Genomic DNA, 22,269 nt, shown 5'->3' on the forward strand with positions numbered 1-22,269 from the left:
ACATGCCTATCATTCCAGTTATGTGTAAAGTATAGTCCATAGTCCAGGTTGGCTGGGGCATAAGTGTAAAATCCTATACAAAAAAATAGTGAAAACTGAGGCTAGGAGTTTGGCCTAGTGGTAGAGTACTTGCCTAAAATGCACAAAAACCTGAATTCAATTCCTTGGTACCACATATACAGAAAAAGCTGGAAGTGGTGCGGTGGCTCACGTGCTACAGCACTAAACTTGAAAAAGCCCACAGACAGAGCCCAGGCCCTGAGTTCAAGCCCCAGGATTGGAAAAAAAAAAAAAACAAACCCATAAATAAATAATGAAAATTATTAGGGACAGGGGCATGGCTCAAGTGGTAGAATACCTTCTTGGTGAACACAGGGCCTGGATTCAAATCCCAATACAGCCAGAAAAAAGAAAGCAACTTGGAACTCATGCCTGGAATTCTTTTTTATTTTTCTTTCTTAGAGGACTCACTAGACAGAAATTGTACACTTTTTCACTATATAGGAAACCTCACAAAATCCCCATGGAATAAAGGGCACACACACAAAAAAAAGAACTGTGAATTACTAAAAGGAAAGAAATTATCTGACCTGCTTCTCTTTGCACGCTGGGCAGTTCGCCATGGCAAGAACCCAGACACACCACCAGGTGGCTGGGTTTCAGGATTACAGTGTTTATTAAGAGTATGTTTCCTTCCATTATTGACAGTTTTCTTTGTGGCCAATCCTATGTTTGAAAAAGTGAGATAAAGAATCAAGATACATCAAGGTCTGTAGATTATCACATGCACCTTCTCAAAATAATACAAATGAGCAACTGAAGTGATTTCCAGTCCATAAAAATGGATCAATTTATGAAAACTTGTTAAGCAATGTTTTAAAAATGAGTTTTCTTCAGTAACAATTTATTCTATCTAAAGCGTTACCTAAGTATATGAGATACATATGCAAAGGGAAATAAAAATTATATTCCTATGAATGAAAGATTATACACCGTGCAAATATTCAGTTTTTGAATCTTAGAACACCTTTGGCATTTCTGAATTTCAAGGACAGATTAACATAGATATGGCCAGGACTCCAGCTAAACAATATCTTTTGAGTTAGACTAGAATTTCAATTCAGTGCTGCTGGGTGGCAGTGAGTCAATGTCACCCTCTAAGTCTGTGACCTTTATTTTCTATTTGATTTCATAAAAAAGGAATCAAGAGGCCGGGAGTTTGGCCTAGTGGTTAAAGTGCTTGCCTAGCATGCACGAAGACCCGGGTTCGATTCCTAGGTACCACATACATAGAAAAAAGCCCGAAATGGTGCTGAGGCTCAAGTGGTAGAGCTCTAGCCTTGAGAAAGTCCAAGGACAGTGCTCAAGCCCTGAGCTCAAGCCCAGGACTGGCAAAAAAAAAAAAAAAAAAAAAAAAGGAATCAAGACACACTAAAGTTTCAAATAAGGTAAGTACTATGATGAGACAAAGGACAAATGGTGAACCAATATAACAGCAGTATTCAAAAGACAACATACTGGAAATGAACTTTACAAGTTGGGAAAGGGTGGGGGAGAGAAAGTGGGAGAAAAACATGGGAAGGGGAAACAACATTTGAGAAGTAATTACTCACTACCTTATGAATGTAACTGTAACCCCTCTCTCTATATATCACCCTGACAATAAAATTAAAAAAAAAATAAGCACCAAAGACAGCATTCAAGCTCCTTGAGCCCCCCCCCCCCCAAAAAAAAAGATTACCACCAAAGAAACAAAATCTATTAGAGGGCTGGGAGAGACATGGTATAGCAGGTGGTAGGGCATCTTCCTTGTAAGCAAGAGGCCGTGCCCGCCCACCCAAAAACCCCCAAAAAACAAAAAATTCTTTCTAGATAAAGGAATGAAGTAAGACAGTCTATATCTAACACCAAAGGGTCAGGCTCTTTAAAATATTTGGTAGCCAAAGAACTTTATTTGAACAAACTATATTATAAAATCACATCTAAATAACATCTAATAGTATATATATGCTCAATTAATTTAAATGGAGTACTAAGTAGAACCATTAGCTCATGCCTATAATCCTAGCTACTCACTTAGGAGGCTGAGACTTGAGGACTGTGATTCAAAGCCAGCTAGTCTGGACAAGAAAGTATGTGAGATCCTTATTTCCAATTGACCACCAAAAAGAGAAGAACTGTAGCTCAAGTGATAGAGCTTTGAGCAAAAAAGGCTCAGGAACAGGCTCAGAGTTCAGGTTCTAGGACTAGAATGTTGTTTAAAAAAAAAAAGGTAGCATACACGAAGCCCTAGGTTCGATTCTCCAGTACCATCTACACAAAAAAGGCTGGAAGTGGTGCTACGGTTCATGTGGTAGAGCACTAATCTTGGGAAAGCCCAAGGACAGTGCCTAGCAAAAACAAAACACCAAAAAACAAAACAGGTTCTATTTGTCCTTCTAGTCTATTTTACTATACAAGATCTATTAGGATGGCAGCTAAAAAAGGTGTATGTAGTAATAAATGAAAAATACTATATATAAAATAATTTATTGAGTAATATAGTCCTATGCCATTTTTCTACAAATATTTATGTGCATCTTAAACTATATTGGAGCTGGCTGGGAATGTGGCTTAATGGTAGAATGCTTGCTTAGCATGCATGAAGCCAGATTCCTCATTTCCGCAAAAACAGAAAAAGCTGGAAGTGGTGCTGTGGCGCAAGTGGTAGAGAGTTAGCCTTGAGCACAGAGAAGCTCAGGGACAGAGCCCAAAATCTGAGTTCAAGCCCCATGACCGACAAAAAAATAATAAAAATAGGTCTATTCATCTTATGCAATTTGAGTTTATAAATTTAATTACCTTCATATAAAAACTGTAGCCTTGTGTGGTCTGTGTATATACCATTTCTTTCTCTTTTAGAACCAGGAGAATTTATATGCATGTAGGAGATGAAAAAATCCTAAGAAAATTTCTTCTGGACGCATACATACTTAAAATGCAAGTATAACACAAGTATACAGCAGCACAGCAAAGACACTGATCTGGCTTACCTCTATTTCTCCAAATAACTGAGGCAAATACAAAAGAAAGCCCAAGAAATATATTACTCTCCAACAGCTCAGTAGGCCTATAAATGGTAATCACAGTTCTTTCTTTAACCATGCTAAGAAGATTTATGTTTTCATTCATATACTCTGAGACCCTTTAACTACATATATATGTGTGTGTGTGTGTGACCATATATATAATGATATATATATATAGTTTCTATATCTCTCATATCAGAACACCAACTAGAAACACTTTTAATGATGTTTTGCACATGATATAAACTTTTAGTAATAATACAGAGATATCACAAACCTCAATGCATATATTCCATTTGACTACTAAAATATCATTTTTTCTTTTCCTTTTTTTTTTTTTGCCAGTCCTGGTGCTTACACTCAGAGCCTGAGCACTGTCCTTGGGCTTTCTCAAGGCTAGAGCTCTACCACTTGGGCAACCACACCACTTCTGGACTTTTCTATGTATGTGGTACCGAGGAATCGAACCTGGATCTTTGTGCATGCTAGGCAAGCAGTCTACCATTAGGTCAAACTCCCGGCCCCTAAAATATCACTTTTTTAAATAAAACTTAGTAGACAAATTCTATACTTGTTCTTGGTTTAGCAGACAGTCAACTACTATCTAATCATTCACTATTCCCTACAAATAAGGTTTAATAATGAAAAAACACATCTCTTAATAATAAAACAAGAATTATGAGAATGGTTATGGCAATATTTAAAAAATTATTAATGATTTTCCAATTATTTAAATCAGTTTAATCAGTTTTGTACTTTTATAAAACCTAAACATAAATCTGCAAACAATACATTTTTCTAAAGTTATCTCTTTATTTTCTTGTTGGTGAGCTTGAACTCTGGGCATGGCATATCCATGAGCTCCTCAGCTCAAGGCTAGTGCTCTACCACTTGGTTTTCTGGCAGTTAATTGGAGATAAGAGTTTCATGTATATTCGTGCCTGAGGTGGCTTTGACCCTCACATCTCAGCCTCCTGAATAGCTAGGATTACAAGTGTGAGTCACTGGTGCCCAGCTAAATTTATCTTAAAATATGTATCAACAAAATAATTTGATATTAATCATATTCTACAGTAAGCAGTCAATGATTTTAAATTTTAGGTAATGAGCAAATAAAAAGATCTGTTAATAATCTGGTTAGTGACCTTGCAATATCTGGTATATAATTAAAGTCACTACAAACTTTTTTCTGGGAAATTGGCTAGTAAACTTTAAAAAAATAGTTTATTTCTTCCAAATTAGTCTTTATGGTTTTATTGTCTTAAAACTCAAAGTTACTATAAGAAGAAACAGTTGCCTATCAGATTTTCATTAGTTTGTTTCATTTTGTCATTCTTCCTTATCATAAAAAAATTGTATGTGCAAGACATTATGTTCTAGGAAATAAAAGTAACACCCTCCTTAGAAACAATACAAAAATATTAGAATTAAACTGCACCAAACTTAGATATTCAGAAGTATGTAAAATTTATGACACTAAGTAGATTAAAAGTTTTCTCATTATCTGCAGTCAACAAATTATGGACAATTTTAAATTCTAGCTTAACTGTGGAGAATAAAATATACATTACAACATTTAGAAATTCTTTTTCTTATAAGGCATGGTGATAATGCCTATAATTTCAGCTTCTCAGGAAGCTGCGATGAGAGAATTACAGTTCTAGGCCTATTTGGCAACCCAAAACAACCAAATTCAAAATAAGACAAAACAGTAAACTCACACACACACACACACACACAAAGCTTTTCTAAAATGTTTTGGCCCTTGGCAATAAACTTTTTAAGCTAGGTTGCAGTACTGTCTTAAGAGGATTATATATACTTCAAGGTTTTCTCATCATTGAAGATTCAATAATTTTAAGTAAGAATTTATAAGAAAGGAGGAGGGAACAAGGGGAGAAAACCCTCCTGCATTAGGAAAGCATAGTTCTTCATTTAAAAACAATAATTGGGGCCGAGAGTTTGGCCTAGTGGTAGAGTGCTTGCCTAGCACTCGGTACCACATACATAGAAAAGAGCCAGAAGTGGTGCTGAGGCTCAAGTGGTAGAGCTCTAGCCTTGAGAAAGTCTAAGGTCCTGAGTTCAAGCCCAGGACTGGCAAAAAACAAACAAACAAACAAACAAAAAACAATAATCGGAGCTAGGGGCAGAGATCAAGAGGAGATTGTGTTGGTGGCCAGACTAGGCAAAACCTTGAGATCCTATTAAAAACAAAACCTATTCAAAAGGTTATGGGTCTGTGACTTAAGTGGCAGAGTACTTGACTAGAAGGACAAGGCCCTGAGTTCAAAACCCCAGTAATTTCAAAGAACAGCAAAAATTAAAGATGGGGATGACGCAATAACATGATACCCTGAGTTCAATCCCTAGCACCACAAACAACAACAAAAACATTCAAAAGCATTACTCAACTGTTATCAAAAGGCACTATAAGGTAGGTGCTGGTGGCTCACACCTATAATCCTAGTTACTCAGGAGGCTGAGATCAGAGGATCACGGTTCAAAGGCAGCCTGAAAGTCCATAAGACTCTTATTTTCAATTAATCACCAAAAAGTTGGAAGTGGCACTGTGGCTCAAGTGGTAGAGTGCTAGCCTTGAGCTGAAGAGCTCAGGGACAGCATCCAGGCCCAGAGCTCAAGACTCACCACTGACTAAATAAATAAAAAAATATATATATATGGCTAATTCAAAAAGTAGAAATATACACATTTCTTTCTTAATGAGTCATCTACTATTTCCTACATTCATAAATTCTCCTTGTTGGTAGCTGAATAATTACAGTCCATAATATGCATGCAATCAATATTGGCTGATCCTGACAATAATACACTTTAATCTTACTATACAGGAACACATGAGATTTAAATTAAAAAAAAAAAAAGACACTAAAAAGCCAAGACAGAAAGGGTTACCGATCCTAATAGTAGCTTTTCCTTTTCGATTACTTCCTAGAACGATAGTTTTCTTTTTCTGTTTGGCAGTTTTGGGTGATTCTTTCACTGATGGAGAAGTTATCCACTGGTACTGGAAAAGAAATAAAGGTAATTCCCATGACAGTAAGGTTAGGAGGGGCTGACCTTAACTAGAAAATACTAAAATATTCTACATTAGTAAAAAGTTGTCAGATACCAAATTAAAGAATTACACAATTTTTAAAAAAAAAAACCAGAAATGACACTGATTTGACTGGAAACTTAAGATGGTAAAAAACTGCCTTGACCATTTATTAAAAACTAGCAAACTAACAAAGAACAAGTCTTCCTAGATGAATAAATTAAACATGTTATACCTCTGACTTAGCACTCGTTCCATTTTGGAGAACTTTTTTGATAACTGCTTTCATCATAGGAAGATCTAAAGTAAAATGAAAATTCAAATTGTAAGCATTTTCCAATGATAGCTATTCCCATTTACAAACAAAAGTAAATTAATTACTGCTTTCCCAGAAAACTAAATACAAAAGCCCCATGATATAGCTATTTCTCCTTTTGAATAGTCTAATTTCTTCCTTGCAAATACTAGATGAAAGTCTGCTAGTTTGCGTATTGCCCATAGCAGCTACTTTCTTTTTTTTTTTTGGCCAGTCCTGGGGCTTGAACTCTGGGCCTGGGCTTGGGCTTTCTCAAGGCTAGTACTCTACCACTTGAGCCACAGCACCATCCAGCCTTTTCTGTGTATACAGTATCAAAGAATTGAGCCCAAGCATTCTTACCACTAGGCCATGCTCCTGGCCCCAGCAGCTACTTTTGTAGCAGCATCAAAGATCAAATCTAAGCACTCTGGATCTAAAGTGGCACTGCACACCTCTGGATAGAAAACCAAGAGCCAGAACAATTCAGACACTTTACAGAGGCAACTAATATAGTCAAACCAAAGCAGTGATATCCCCTCAAAGCTGCTCTGTTGGACTTTAGCTCAGGGTCTCATACTCTTGCTTGGCTCTCTTGCTCAAGGATGGTGCTCTATCAATTGAGCCATGCCTGAAGTCTGACTAGGACTTTTCCTTTTAGTGTCAGTCCTGGAGCTTGAACGCAGGGCCTGAGTGCTTAAGAGATTCTTTGCTTAAGACATAGCACTCTAACACTTGAGGCTACTCTGTCTTTTTGGTGGTTAACTGGGCTTTCCTGCACATGCTGGCTTTGAACAACAATTCTCAGATCTCAAACTTCTGAGTAGGTAGGATAACAAGTACGAGCCATCAATGCCCAGCTCTAAGAATACATACACATATACATACATACATACATATACACACACACACACACACACACATACACACACATATTTTTTAAATTGTCAGGATAATGTATAGAAGGGTTACAGTTACATTTGTTAGGTAGTAGGCACATCACTTCTCACACACTGATACCCCTTCTCATGTTTTTGTCTCCATTTCCTTCCCTGCACCCCCTCCCAATCATTTTGTTTTCCTACGTTCCTTGCCCTATTTCAAATAAACAAATAAATGTATATACAATATACCAGGTAACAAAGTCAGATATAGTAACAACCTGAGATTACCATCAGGGCAAAAAAAGAGAAGAGAAATGACATAGTACATTAAATACAACATGAACACAAGATAAAGCTCTTGTTTCCATATCCTTGACTAGGATACCTTTTTAAATGCCTTTAGATGACTTATTCAACATCTAATCTATCTGCAAAAGTCTTAACTTGTTTCAACCACTTTCACCCTAAGCTAACTGGTCTATTTCACTTTTTAACCAGCCATAATCTATTCTCAGGGTCACCCAACTAAAATCCTGCTAGAATCATCTCTTTTTTCCAGCATAAAACTCTCCAGTGACTTTTAATTCACTTAGAATAGCTCATGTCCATACTTTGGCCTTCAAGAACCCTCTAGCAAGTCCCTGAAGATCAGAGGTAAGTCTGATTATCACATTCTGCCAGGCTCTCCCTCCTTCAAACCATATTGGCCTCTCTGCAACTTTTAAAATATTCCACCTACCCTGCTACCTTGTGCTCGCTTGTTCTGAAATGTACTCCCAAAGTTTTCATGGCATGTCCCTGAGGGAATGACTGTGTAGTTGGTTTGGTGCTACCTACTTAGTGCTGGATTCTGTTTGGGCACACAGAAGTATTCAAAACTTAATATTCAAACTAGCAAATAAGTGAAATGGTCTTTTAAAACAAATTCAAAGGGTTGGATAGGGAACGGGAGAAAACAAGATGAGGGGTGGGGGGGGGGGGAAATGGGGACCAAGACATGTGAAAGGGTATCAATGTATGGGAATTAATGTACCATCTATCTGGCGAATCTCATGTAACCCTTCTATTAATTACAATAAAAAATATATGAAAAAAAATTCAAAGGGGCTGGGAGTCTGGCCTAGCAGTAGAGTGCTTGTCTAGCATTCATGAAGACCAGGGTTTGAATCCTCTGTACCACATACTTAGAAAAAGCTGGACATGGTGGTAGGGTTCTAGCCTTGAGAAAACCCAAGGACAGTGTTCAGGCCCTGAGCTCAAGCCCAGAACTGACAAAAAAAAAAAAAAAAATCCAGAGGTTTCATGAAAAAGGAAATAGTGGATCACCTCTATTCATAGTAGCTGTCATAAGCAATTTGTAAGTATAACTGGTAAAAATCTGCTCATTTTCTCTCCAGTATCTTTTCTGGTATTCCCACTTATACAAAATGATTCTTTCTCAAAAATTGATCATCGCTTATTTAATCTAAAGTACATATACAATTAGCAATATTTTCTATTTTAACAGTTAAATCTTATATGATTTTCCAGTGAATGCAATAGCAAGTACTGTTGTACAATGACTCATTTGAAGAACAGAAAATATCAGAAAGTAGAGTTCAACAGCTGCTATGGGGAACACTTGTGTGTAAAGGCTTGGAGCTTTCTTAGTAAATCTCCTTCCTCAGATCTAAATCAATGATCATATCACCAAAAAGAGTCAACACTTGCATATCTAGAATTACAAATCAAGAGTGGGAACAGCAAATAACACATTTTGTATACTGTTAAGTTTTTTAAAATCTGTTTAGGTACTCATGATTATTCTTCTTAATGAAACTTATTGAAGTGATCACTTATTCAAGTGATTCTGGTAAAATGTGCTTTTAATTTCATTGGTTTCCAGGAAGGTTGTGATTTCTCCCTTTATTTCTGTTAAGAGCTATCTGTCATTCGTCTCCTTGTATGAAATATTTTCTGTACTATTCTTTTGCTGTGCAGTTCTAGTTTAATTCCATTATTGTCAGATTAGACATAGGAAGTTATTTCAACCCTCCATATGTTTTTAGACTGACAACAGATTCTAAGATATGCTCTTCTTTTCGTTAAAACTGGTATTTTTTTGTTATTCCTTATAAACATTATTTAATGGAACTTTATATTTCTTTATACACATTTATTATCTATTTGTTTATTTATTTATTTTGTTGGTCCTGTGGCTTGAACTCTGAGTCTGGGGGCTGTCTCTGAGCTCAGGAACTCAAATGTCCAGAAATAAGGACATACAAAAGCCACTAGCACAATGATGTTCAATGCAGCACTATTTACCATAGTGAAGATATGGAACCAACCCAGATGCCCCTCAATAGATGATTGGATCAACAAGATGTGGTATTTATACACAATGGAATTCTATGCTGCCATCAGAAAGAATGGCATTGCCCCAATTGTAAGAAAATGGAAAGACTTGGAAAAAAAATCATACTAAGTGAAGTAAGCCAGACCCAAAGGAACATAGGCTCAATGGTTTCCCTCATTTGTAATAATTAGTACACATTTAGGACTCTCCTAGCAGAGGATTACAATAGCTTAAAAACCTAGATACATAAGGTCATATAGGATGAGGCTCAATGAAAGGATCTCCAGATATGGAAACAAGAGCTTTATCTTGTGTGATCATTGTTCTTTATGTACTACTATGTTATTTCTCTTCTCTTTTGTTGCCCTTTGGTTAATCTCATATTGTTACTGTATCTGACTTTGTTACCTGGTATATTGTATATAGGTTTATTTGATTGTTTGAAATAGGAAAGAGAAGGGGAGAAAACATGATGATTGGGAGGGGGTGGGGGAAAGGAAATGGAGACAAAAACATGAGAAGGGGTATCAACGTGTGAGAAGTAATATACCTACTATCTGGTGAATATAACTGTAACCCCTCTATACACCACAATAAAAAAAAAAGGCTCAGGGAAAAAATCTGCTCAAAATGTAAGAAAGTCCAAGACTAGAAAAGTAAACGCATTAAATTTAAAAAACTGTCAGTCCATGAATGTGTTCTTTTTGTTCTATTATTTGCTAATCAGTTGAAAACAACAACAAAAACTGTGCTGACATACCAATAAGTGGGTTTTTTCTTATATCCAGAACAGCGAGAGTTCTGTTGGTTTCCAGGGCTTCTAGTAAGACCTTGGCTCCTTCATTGGTGAGGCCACACTGCTGTAGGTCAAGCGCTTTGATGAAAGACAATAGGTCACTTGCCAGCTTCATATGGGTCAACATACAGACAACTCTCATTATGCTTGGGATACACACCACTAAACATGGCACGTTTTAAAATCTTGGATATTGAAAAAAATAAAAGCAGAAGAGGCATATACAAATGCATAAATTTAAAAATTGCCAAACCCTCTATCTCCTTCCTCTAAAAAAACCCTCTTTTTAAATGTATCATGACCAGCCTCCCTTTCCTACAATAAATCACCTTGCATTAGTTTAAAATCAGAGTTGAGAAGAAAAGCTGCAGACAATCTGAGAGAAGCAGCAACAGAATGAATCTTACCAGTTCTTAAGCTGCAAGGATGCTCCTGGCAGTGTAAAGCATCATGATGGCAAGTTCTGAATGAACCTTCAAAAAGTAGATTTAAACCAGGTGTGGGTCACTCACACCTGTAATTCTAGCTACTAAGGAGGCTGAGGGCTGAGGATCAAAGTTTGGAGCCCGCCTGGGAAGGAAAGTATATAAGACACTTCTTCCATTTAACTACTGAAAAAACAGAAGTGAGGGGCCAGGAGTTTGGCCTAGTGGTAGAGTGCTTGCCTAGCATGCACGACAACCCAGGTTCGATTCCTCGGTACCACATACATAGAAAAAAGCTGGAAGTGGTGCTGAGGCTCAAGCGGTAGAGCTCTAGCCTTGAGAAAGTCCAAGGAAAGTGCTCAGGCCCTGAGCCCAAGCCCAGGACTGGCAAAAACAAAAACAAAAACCAGAAGTGAAGTATGGCTCAAGTGGCTCCACCAGCCTGGAGCGATTTCAGAATAAAAATGACCAAGTCTAAGAGGATAGAATTAACCAAAAAAGTATGATCAAAGATCGTATAATAAGAACCTATGGGGGGGGGGGAGAAGGAAACCAAGACATCTCTTTCACTGAAAGTTGGAGAACAGATGTTCATGAATACTAGAAATACTATTCATTTAAACCCAAAGGGATCGTTACAAAGCACAAGTATAAAAAAGCTTATATAGGGTAGTGTGGTAGCCTTGAGCTGAAGAGCTCACAGAGTTCAAGCCCCATGGCCCACAAAAAAAAAAAAAAGCTTACACTAAAGCAAACGTCCGTTAAAGCATCATGTATACCACTCACTATATTATCATGTCCCAAGTCATTCACAAATCCATGGGTCCACATTATCTGCATCCAAAAAAAAAATCATATTGAAACTCTAGCCCCCAGGTGTCACAGTATTAGGAAATGAAGTCCTGGGAAGGTAAAGAGGTATAATTAAAGCCCAGAAAATGGAGCTCTCATGATGGGAAGATTTAAAGAGACCAGAGCTCATAGATGCACTCTCTGTTGTCTGAGCCTAAAACAAGAAGACAGGCTTCTACCAACCAGGAAGAGTGTCAGCACCATACTGAATCTGCTAATGCCCTCATCTCAGACTTCTCAGCCTCTAATAGAACTGTGAAAACTAAATGTCTGTTGCTTTAGCCACCCAGCCTAAACAACAGAAACAAGACGTAATCATTCAACTACCCAAATTAACAAAATCAGTAAATCTTAGTAATCTCATTTGTAAATGAAAAAACAGTCAGGCAAACAGATGTGACTGTCTACCTACTACACCACACCAAGACGAAAGCTTTTAAAATGTGTAAAATACGGATTCTTTTGGTGTTGTTTTTTTTTGGGGGGGGGGGAAGCATTCTACAATGAGCTATAATCCTAATCTTAAAATGTACATAATCTTTTAAGCCAGCAACTTTCCTAAGAATTTACCTGAAGGAAATTACCAAAGATGAGTGAGGCTGTTTAGAACTGGAAAAACCTTATTTTCCTAAAAGAATGTGGTATGTTGGTACAATACAACAAATAATCCCAGCTATCCAGGAGGTAGAGGTAGGAGAGTTGAGGCTATCCTAGCCAGAGTTAGTTAGCTATCCAAAAAACAAACCTAAAGTACTTGGAGGGAAGTAAGGGGGAGTTGTGACTCAGGGTAGAATGGTTGGTTGTCCAGAAAGCAGGAAATCCTATGTAAACTCTGAGCTCAGTACCAACACAGGGGGAAAAATAACACTAATGTCTTTCCATTTTCAGTAACTTATTCTAGACAAGTAACCTGCTTACTGCAGTCATTTATAATATGGAGATATCAAAATTTGAAAGAAAATTTAACTACTGTACATCAGTATACCGTGCTACGTGATTTATCATTAAGTACAAATTATCATTAAGTACAAATTATCATTAAGTTACAAATTATTAAGTACACTATAATTATTTTTTCTATCTCTAAGTATACCAATATATCTATTAAAAATAAGGTTAATGTAACTATAATACCTCTGTACAACCTTTACAATTAAAAATATACAAAACTACGTATTTTGATTATAGATAAGGTATTCTTTGCTCAGTATTTTCTATATGAAATATATGTACCTTGTAAAGGCATAAAAATAAAGTTATTACATGTTAGTAAAGAAAAAAGGCTTATAAAAATCTTAAACATTATGTGCTGAGTTAAGCATATTTAATATCCAAAATACTTTATTTTCAAATTTAGAAGTTCATATAGCTTACCTCTGAGCCACAAATCCTCATTAATAGATTCTGCAAAAGCACGTGCACCCAAATCACCAATCAGTGAATTGCAATTCAGTGTGATACGCCTTAAGCCAGCCATGCAGTCAAGGTCAGGTGTCCTATAGCGAAGACTCTCAGCCCAGATCTCCTCGTGCCGTCTCATAGTTTGATACTTCAGAGATTGAATAGCATGAAATTAAGAGGCTTGAATAAGGAACAGGAAACCCACAAGGAAACTAAGTATGGCTGACTATGTCAGTGTTTTTTATATATACATTCCCTCCCTCTCTTTTTCTCTTCAAGTACAATACTGAGACCCAGCTGCTTTCAGTACATAAAATAGCAGATTTTGGTTTAGGGGATAAGTGACATAAATCCTAGTCTGCTACTGATTATTATGAGGTTCTATGTGATTTGTCGCTGATTAATTACGTAAGCTGATAACTCAGGTAACTTTTTGTTAAGACTGCCTGTAACTTTTAAGAATTTTATTTTCCTCATCAGTTACATTAAGTTGGTTCTCAATTCTCATTCTATCCTCTTGTGATTAACAACATCTGATCAAGCATCCCACAAATAAACCTAATTTAATACATTCTTATTTATCAATAAATTATGCACATAAAACTATATATATAACACATAGTTTATGCACATTAGAAACTATACAGAAAACAGGCCAGGAGCGTAACTTAGTGGTCGAGTGCTCACCTAGCATGCACAAAGCCCTCAGTTCTATTCCCAGGTACCACACACACAGAAAAAGCCAGAAGTGGTGCTGTGGCTCAAGGAATAGAGCACTAGCCTTGAGGAAAAAGTGTCCAAGGACAGTGCACAGGCCCTGAGTTCAAGCCTCAGGACTGGCAAAAGGAAAATAAAAAATGGAAAGAAACAACAGAACTTGTTAAATTACATAAAAAATAAATGTAGGTTTTGGTTTTAATCAATGGATCTCACTTCTTAGAACATTCACCCTGGCCCTATAAGCCTGGCATAAGCAAGGCCAGTGTAATATGTTTTAGAAAATCGATGGTTTGATTTGTGTTAAAGACTATAATCAGTTCTCTACATTCATAAAGTAAATTTTTTCTAACAGGGAACATTGATTTTAAAAGAAAAAAATTATACTGCTTGCATAACAAAAGACTCAAAGCTGCTGTGCCATGACACTTTAAAAAGGAAAATTGTTAATGTCACTTTTTTATTAGGAATAACTATTTAGGGAAACAAGAGGAAATAACAGCAAACACATACATGGTGCTTATTATGTACCACATGTTATTTTAGACAAGTCAGTTCATTTAACCTCAGAATTATGAAGTAGGTGTTTCTTACTACACATATATTACAGACAGAGGTAAACTAGATAGTAGATGGGAAAGCCAGGATTTCAAGCTGGGCTGCCTGGCTTCAGAATTCATGCTCCTGACCACTGAGAGTTTCCAGAGTCAGAGGACTTACTCTGTAAAAGCCTCAGAGTAAACATTTTCAGCTTTATGGGTTAGTTTCCTCTACAAGTGCTTAACTCTTAGCAGTAGCCATAAGTACTATGTGAACAACTGAGCATGGCTTGGTTTTCTTACAAAACTGTACAAAAATTGGAGATTGGGTAGATTCAGTCAACCAGCCATAGTTTCTCTGTTCCTGACCAGCACCATCAAACTACAAGAAACGTTTCATGTCAAACTGTCAAATAATTTTTGGACTACAGGAGTTACAACCACTATAAACTTGTGATTAAAATTAACTACATTTATTGAATTTTAGGTATGTAATTTATAAATTATAGCAGTTAATATTTGAATCAATTAAGTAATTTGAAGATTACAGCATAAAGCGTCTTTCATGTTACATTTTAAATAATTAAAAAATATATTCATAAGGCATTTTCAGAAGTCCAATGTGCTATCTATTGCACTATGGAGCATTCTTATACTTCAAATACCTCATTTCTAAGATTAAGTAAATACTTTTACCCAAGCTAAACACTGGTCATATTCTTGTAATAAAACTAAAACTTTAATCACTATTTGAATTAAAACAAAAGTATCATTTCCTATCATATTAATGTGCTTCAATCACCTAATACATTTCCATAAACTTTTGAACATAAAATCACCTTTAAGATCTTGGTTATGTGACTGGCTCCCTGCCATGTCAGATTACATCCCGTGAAGTTGACTGTCTTAAGAGTGATAGAGTTCTTTATACCTTGACAAATAACTAAAAGAAAAAGGAAAAAAAGACATACAATCAGATGAAGACTCCTCTGAACCTGGTCACTTTTTTTTTTTGGCCAATCATGGGGCTTAAACTCAGGGTCTGGGCACTGTCCTTGTACTTTCTCAAGAGCTCTACACTTGAGCCACAGCACTACTTCTGGCTTTTTCTATGTATGTGGTACTGTGGGTTTTATTCTTGGACTTACTCTCTGTAATCTTCCCTCTGGAAAACTAATGGATTGGTGTGTTCTAATAGATTAATGTGTTCTAAAATATCTTTCTAGCAGCTGGGAGTTTGGCCTAGTGGGAACATGCTTACCCTGCATACACAAAGACCTGGGTTGGATTCCTTGGCACCACATACATAGAAAAGGCCGGGAGTGGTGCTGTAGCTCAAGTGGTAGAGTGTGAGCCTTGAGAAAGCCCCAAGGACAGTGCTCAGGCCCTGAGTTCAAGCCCCAGGACTGGCAAAATAATAATAATAATAAATATCTGTCCAGTTTATAGCAATAATTTAATTATAAATTAAATTCATTGTGGTTAAGGTTTAAAATGTTAAATACCCATCACTGCCTCATATTGCGAATGCTTCCCAACTGGAAGCACTATTTTGGGAGACTTTAGAAAGTGGGACTAAACTGGAGGAAGGAGGTCATCAAGATAGGGTCATGTCCTGCTTGGGCACAAAAGGACCCAAGACTCTTATCTCCAATTAACCTCTAGAAAAACGGAAAGTGGGGCTTGGTTCAAGGGTAGGGCAGTAGCCTTAAGCTAAACAGCTCAGGGACAGCACCCAGGCCAAGTTCAATTCAATTCCCAAGACCCACCAAAAAAAAAAAAAAAAAAAAGACAAGGTGTGTCTGCTTGGCCCCTTCCTGTCTTTGCTATCTATAGGCACTAAGGTACAGAAGCTTCTCCCCCACACTACCACTAGCCATAATGGGCCAAGTAGCCATGAACTTAACCGTGAAAGTCACGAGTCATTTACCCCTTCTTAAGTTGTCCTCGCATACAGTTTGGTCACCCTGGTAACGTGAGTACCCAAGATAGTTGTTAAAACTGGCTACTGTAACTATTGCAAATAGTAAAGTACCATATATTTTTTTAAAAGACATGTGAGAAGAAAAAAAAAAAACCTAAAAAGTTATTTGTTTTCATTTCCAATGAAGTAAAAATCTTGGTTCTGATTATCAACTAACAATTTGTCAACTGTAAACCCCCAGGTTACATTAATGTCCATACAAGAGCATCTAACACACCAGAACAGAAATAGAATACGGAGGACCTGAAACTCTCTCTCCAACTCTTCCTATGTTGTGTTCACCGAACATAATGAACACACAGGCACACATGAATCAATCCTTCAGGACCCCAATCATAGCCATCCTCTGTGACCACTTTTGTAACACATGAACACACATATAGACACACAAGAGATTGCTAGTCTTTACGTTCTCATAACTGCTTACAGACATCACAGTAAAGTTGTATTACAGATGTTCTACTTATGTAAAGGCAATGATTGATTTTTTTCCCCCAAAATCTTTATTGTCCTTCACAAAAATATTTCCAAAGGAAAATTCTAAAAGATTAACAATACCAGAACAGTTCATGTTTATGTGGATAGTACATGGTTTAACACAACTTTTAGAAAAATGCCTTCAGAAGGTATTTTTCAGAAGGTATTCAGTGTGGCAAGTTTTCATGACAAGAAGTGAAAACAGACCCAGGGTTAAGCATGCACAGAAGGCAAACCCAATAGAGGCAGCAGTCAGGAAAAGGTCTATACAGAGACTCATTAGCATAAAGGCAAACTTGAGGCCAGACTGAGAGGAAAACTGTTAAATAAAATTTAACTCACGTTCTAAACCTCCATCTCCAATCGGACAATTTGCAAGAGACAGGTGCACCAAAGAAGCCGATTTATTCAATCCCTGTAATAGAAGGAAAAAGTTACAAAAGTATTGAGTATCCTCTGCCCCTAAACCAAATGTTTGAAGGGAAAACTGAAGGCCTACCTTTGTTAAAATAATTAAATCTCTCTCTCGCAGAATTAGTCCATTTAGCTCTAGGTTCCTCAGCACACTTGATGCACTCAAACAGCCTTTAAGAGCTTTACATAACTGGAAGGTCACATCTTTGGATCTTATTGCAGGAATACGACTTCTGCCAACTCTGTTTATGTCAGAATCTAAAGAAAGCTACTGTAAAATTAGTGACTCCAATCATAGCTTCTCATTAAAAAGCATCTGCTTTGTGCTTTTCAAGGCAAAGAAATGAACTATGTCCTTAAGATTTTTAAAAAGGAGACACATGGAACCTTAAAGCCAGGAGATACAAAACCCCAATCATGTAATGGTGAGACCAGGAATGGGCTGGGGTGATTCATTAGCAATAGAAGCAGAGTGGGTAAAGGCACCTAAGCCTGACACCTGCTGGACACTGTGAATAACTGCAGATGAGATGACTACATCCAAGTAGAGAAAAGTTGGAAATTGAGAGAGGCTGAAGCAAACCAGAGAGTATTGGCTTTTATCTTATTAGTTATAAGGGTTATTAGCACTGGCACAAGGAGTCCAGTTACTAATTTATGTAATTGGACATGTTGAAGATCCAATTAGATAAAGGAAATGACTAGAAGGAGGCATTTGCTTCACCCAGAGAAGCAAACACACCCTTCCTTTGGACTAACTAGCCCCAGGAGGCTTGGCAGAGCACAGCTTGGGTTTCAGTACCTTTGTGAAAAAAAGGGCAAAAGTTGTGCAACCAATATGTGTGAGTTTTGTGTGGGTGAGTTACTTTAGGCACTGAAGTCTAGGAGCTTCTGTAAGAGTACAGGCAAAACATAATTAAGGATGAAAAAGGTTAAATTCTAGCAGTCTAGACCCTGTCCCTCCCCCACAACCCCATTGCAAGAGATGAAGATTCTGCTAAGAGAAATGGTGTGCAATAAATATATTTCTTCTTATATTCAATGTAAAATATTAGGCAATGATCTGAGGATCATTGTTCAAAGTCAGTGGGATTCTTATTTCCAATTAACTACCAGAAAGCTGGGAATGATGCTGTGGCTCAAAATAATGGAGCACAAAAGTTCAGGGTCAGGACTCAGGCGCAGGAGGACAGACAGACAGACAGAAATGCGTATGCACACTGATCCCTGAACAGCAGAAGCTGAAATATCAATGCCTTAAATATTTTTTCTTCCTTTTTATTTTCAACTGTTGGGTACTTTTCTGCATTAAGCTGGTAATTAAGGGTGGGAGGAGATTACAGAGGAGTCAAAGAAGAAAGAGAAATTGTAGACCAACTATGAAGAAGCAGAACTGGTTAGCCTTACTGTGGTTTGAGTCAGTTTCAAAGTATGGATACTCAAGAGCTCTACCACGCTTCTAGTAAAAGATTGGCCAAGGACTGCAAGAGCCCCTGAACAAGACTCCAAAAATTTTAACCCAACATTCCCTTGGCACAGCCTAGGCTGCATTTAGATTTACTGTGCTTTTCCCATTCATCTCTTTTGACCAAAATCTTCTTTTCTCATATGGTGATTACTAATAAAAAAGATGTGGGCTCGATTCAGCAAATGATATCAAAATGTGCCAAGTGCCAGATTTATCTGTTTACCAAATAATCAAATGGTTGCAATCCCCACTTACACTACCTTACATTGTAAATTGTTTATACTTGCAAAGTCCTTTAGAAAACTTTTACAAGCCAGGCACGGGTGGCTTATACCTGTAATCCAGCTGTTTAGGAGGCTGAGGACTGAGGACTGAGGTTTGAAGCCAGACTGGGCAGGGAAGTCTATGTGAACTTTATCTCAAATTTACCTCCCCCCAAAAAGTCAGAAGTGGAAATGTGGTTCTTAAGTGGTAAAACACTAGCCTTGAACTTATAAAAGCTCAGGGACCACATCCAGGCCATGTTCAAGCCCAAGGATCAGCACCAACAACAAAAGAAGACACTTTCTCTTACAAACAAATCTCATTTATTTTTTAAATTAAAAAAAAAATCGGTTGGGCCAAGTGTCTCAAGTGACAGAGGGGCCTGTTTAAAAAATGCAAAAAGGAAGCAGAATTGAAATGTATTCATTCCCCCCCCCCAAAAAAAAGAGTAATTCTGGCGACCAGGTCGGTATCAACCCGAAGTAACAAACTGTGCTAAGCATCCCACATCACCACACTCTCGGAATCCGGCGTGCACCCCGAAACGTGGGTCACGGGAACAGCCCAGACGGAGGAAGGCGGAGTCCGCACACCTGCCTAAGGCATCCAGCACCCCGCACCCGTGGCCCAGCCTGTGCCCCCAGCATCCAGTACCCAGCTCCCCGCACTCGTCCCCCAGCCCTCCAGCATCCCGCACCCCGCACGGGTCCTGCAGCACGAGCACCCTCCTCGAGTCCAGACTCCACCCCGCCCCCCCCTCCCCCAGCATCCGTCACCGGGCACCCGTCCCTCCCCCGCCCCGGCGTTCGGCACGGCGCCCCCTACCCGTGTCCCCCAGCCACGCCGGGCAGGCGCTCTTGATGGAGACCAGCGGCAGGTCCTTGTTGACGCGGAGGGTGCTGAGGAGCGGCACCCAGTCGGCCGGGCGCAGGCGGTCGGCGTGGAAGTCCAGCACGCCCTCCCGCAGGGAGGCGCGCACGGTGGGCAGCGGCACCGCGTCCTGCAGCGCGCACAGGTACTCGTAGTGCGATAAGAAGTCGGCCGCGCTGGCGCGGCGCAGCTTCACCGAGTCGATCATGGCCGGACCCCGGCCGCCGGAGACCCCGGCCGCACAGCCGCCCGCGCAGAGCGCCCGCGCTGCCGCACTCGCTCGGCGAGAAGCTGCAAGCCGCGGTTCCCGGGCTAGGCCTGACCCTCGACGCCGCAGCCCCGCGCCGCCTCCCACTCCGCGGGCCCAGCCGTTGGCGCCCGCCTCATCGCCCCAGGCAGCGCCGGGACGCGTTTCTAGTGGAAAGGCGGGCTCCGGCGGGCAGCGGCGCGTGTGAACGTCATCGCGCCAATGATGCGGCAGCACGCAGACCACGCCCAGGCGAGGGCGTGGCCGGGGGCGTGGCGGCTAGCGGGGCCTGCAGGTGGCAGGTAATTGAATGGAATATGGCAATAAAGAGTTTACTGATGGGGAGGCATAAAAATGAAGTATGGAGGGCCGGGAGTGTGGCCTAGTGGTAGAGCTCCCTGGGTTCGAGTCCTCGGTACCACAGACACAGAAAAGGCCGGAAGTGGTGCTGTGACTCAAGTGGTAGAGCTCTAGCCTTGAGAAAGCCCAAGGACAGGGCCCAGGCCCTGAGATCAAGCCCAAGGACTGGAAATAAATAAATAAATAAATAAATAAATAAATAAATAAATAAATAAATAAATAAATAAAAATCAGTGCATTCTCTTTGGGGGTTAGGGGGGCAACAGAGGAATTGGAACTTGAACTTGGGGGGTCGAATGCTGTCCCTGAGCTTTTTTGTGCTAGGCCTCTACCCTTGAGCTTTTGGATCGTAATTTGGAGATAAGAGTCTTTCTTATCCAGGCTGGCTTCGAACTGCAGTTCTCAGATCTCAGCCTCCTTTGTAGCTGGTGAGCCACCAGCACCAGGCAACAATGTGGTTTTAAAACAGGATCTAGCCATGGAGTAGAGTTTTAGGAAGCAGTCAACTGCTGTATAATCTTTCAGTGACAACCTTTAGACGAAGAATTGCCCCAATCCCCATGCAAATCCAGATGTTTCTGCGGTTTTGTTTGGGGTGTATGTGTGTGTGCTGGTCCTGGGGCTTGATCTCAAGGCCTAATTGCTGTCCCTGAGATTGTTTTGCTTAAGACTAGCTCACCACTTGAGCCACAGATCCCTTCTGTCTTTCTGGTCGTAAGTTGGACCTAAAGAGTCTCAAAGACTTTCTTGTCTGGGCTGGCTTGGGAACCTTAGATCTCAGCCTCTGTCTCAGTAGCTAGGATTATAAATGTGAGGCGCCCACCACTTGACTAATTTTAGCTTTTGAGGAGGTCTCATTAGGCAGCCCAAGCTGGTCTCCAGCTTCCTATGTTCCAGTCTCACCCTGCTGAGCTTTAGTTGTTGTTTTCCTCTTTGGAACAGGTAAAGCAAGAGTTTATTTTAATTATTATTTTCAGTTGCTTCTAATTTTTAATTTAAATTAAAATGCAAATGCGTACTTGCGGGTGACTCCTAAGTGATAGCAGTGATTATTTTTTATTTATTTTGTCAGTACCTCCATCTTCTTGCCTGCTTCCCACATTGCTTGAGCCATGCCTCCAGCTTTGCTTTTTTTTTTTTTTTTTTTAGTTTATTTTGATGATGGAGTCTTACTTTTGCCCAGCCTAGCTTGGAACTGCGATACTCTAGATCTCAACTTAAGTGGCTAGGATCATGCGTATAACCCACCAATGCCTGGCTTAATGTAGTATTTTAACAGAATCTTTCTTTAAATTATGTTGAGTGCAATAGCTAATAAAGATAAATTTAGAATTCACCTAGCAGTAAGAAAATTCCATTACATGCTTTTGGATTTTTTTATTATTATTATTTTGTATGACAGTGCTTTAGACCTTAGACAGAAATTACTCCATCTCTGGTGAGATAACACAACTTGTTTCAGTCTTAAAAGACTATCATTTCTTGGGGCCGGGAGTTTGGCCTAGTGGTTAAAGTGCTTGCCTAGCATGTATGAAGACCCCGGTTCGTTTCCACAGTACCACATACATAGAAAAAAGCCGGAAGTGGTGCTGAGGCTCACTTGGTAGAGCTCTAGCCTTGAGAAAGTCCAAGGACAGTGCTCAGGCCCTGAGCTCAAGCCCAGGACTGGCAAAAAAAAAAAAAAAAAAAATCACTTCTTGAAGACTGTGATTACAGCATTCAGAGCAGGACCTAAGGCATGATATGTTTTTTTTTTTTAATCTGTATTAGTTTTCATAAAAATGCCTCCTAATTTCTGTAAGTCACACTGTTGTT

The 22,269-nt window shown here is 39.1% G+C and overlaps 1 protein-coding gene across 5 annotated transcripts in view; it reads right to left on the bottom strand.

The window, feature by feature from the left end:
• Positions 1-20,269, bottom strand: part of Cep78 (centrosomal protein 78) — a 41,846-nt gene extending 21,577 nt beyond the window's left edge. For 3 of the 5 annotated variants that reach the window (XM_090329613.1, XM_090329611.1, XM_090329609.1), the window contains exons 1-10: positions 19,803-20,269; positions 17,331-17,503; positions 17,174-17,246; positions 15,210-15,313; positions 13,088-13,262; positions 10,401-10,514; positions 6,359-6,423; positions 5,982-6,093; positions 3,033-3,050; positions 591-726 (exon numbers count right to left, since the gene is read on the bottom strand). In XM_090329613.1, coding sequence (XP_090185739.1) covers positions 591-726; positions 3,033-3,050; positions 5,982-6,093; positions 6,359-6,423; positions 10,401-10,514; positions 13,088-13,262; positions 15,210-15,313; positions 17,174-17,246; positions 17,331-17,503; positions 19,803-20,055 — 1,223 coding nt within the window. In that variant the 5' untranslated portion in view covers positions 20,056-20,269. The remainder of the gene's footprint in view (positions 1-590; positions 727-3,032; positions 3,051-5,981; positions 6,094-6,358; positions 6,424-10,400; positions 10,515-13,087; positions 13,263-15,209; positions 15,314-17,173; positions 17,247-17,330; positions 17,504-19,802) is intronic. The other 2 variants (XM_090329612.1, XM_090329610.1) reach the window with 1 other exon arrangement.
• Positions 20,270-22,269: the final 2,000 nt, after the last annotated feature.

This window comes from Megascapheus bottae, chromosome 3 (assembly GCF_031878675.1).
Source record: "Megascapheus bottae isolate mThoBot1 chromosome 3, mThoBot2.hap1, whole genome shotgun sequence".
In the NCBI taxonomy this organism is placed as follows: domain Eukaryota; kingdom Metazoa; phylum Chordata; class Mammalia; order Rodentia; family Geomyidae; genus Megascapheus; species Megascapheus bottae.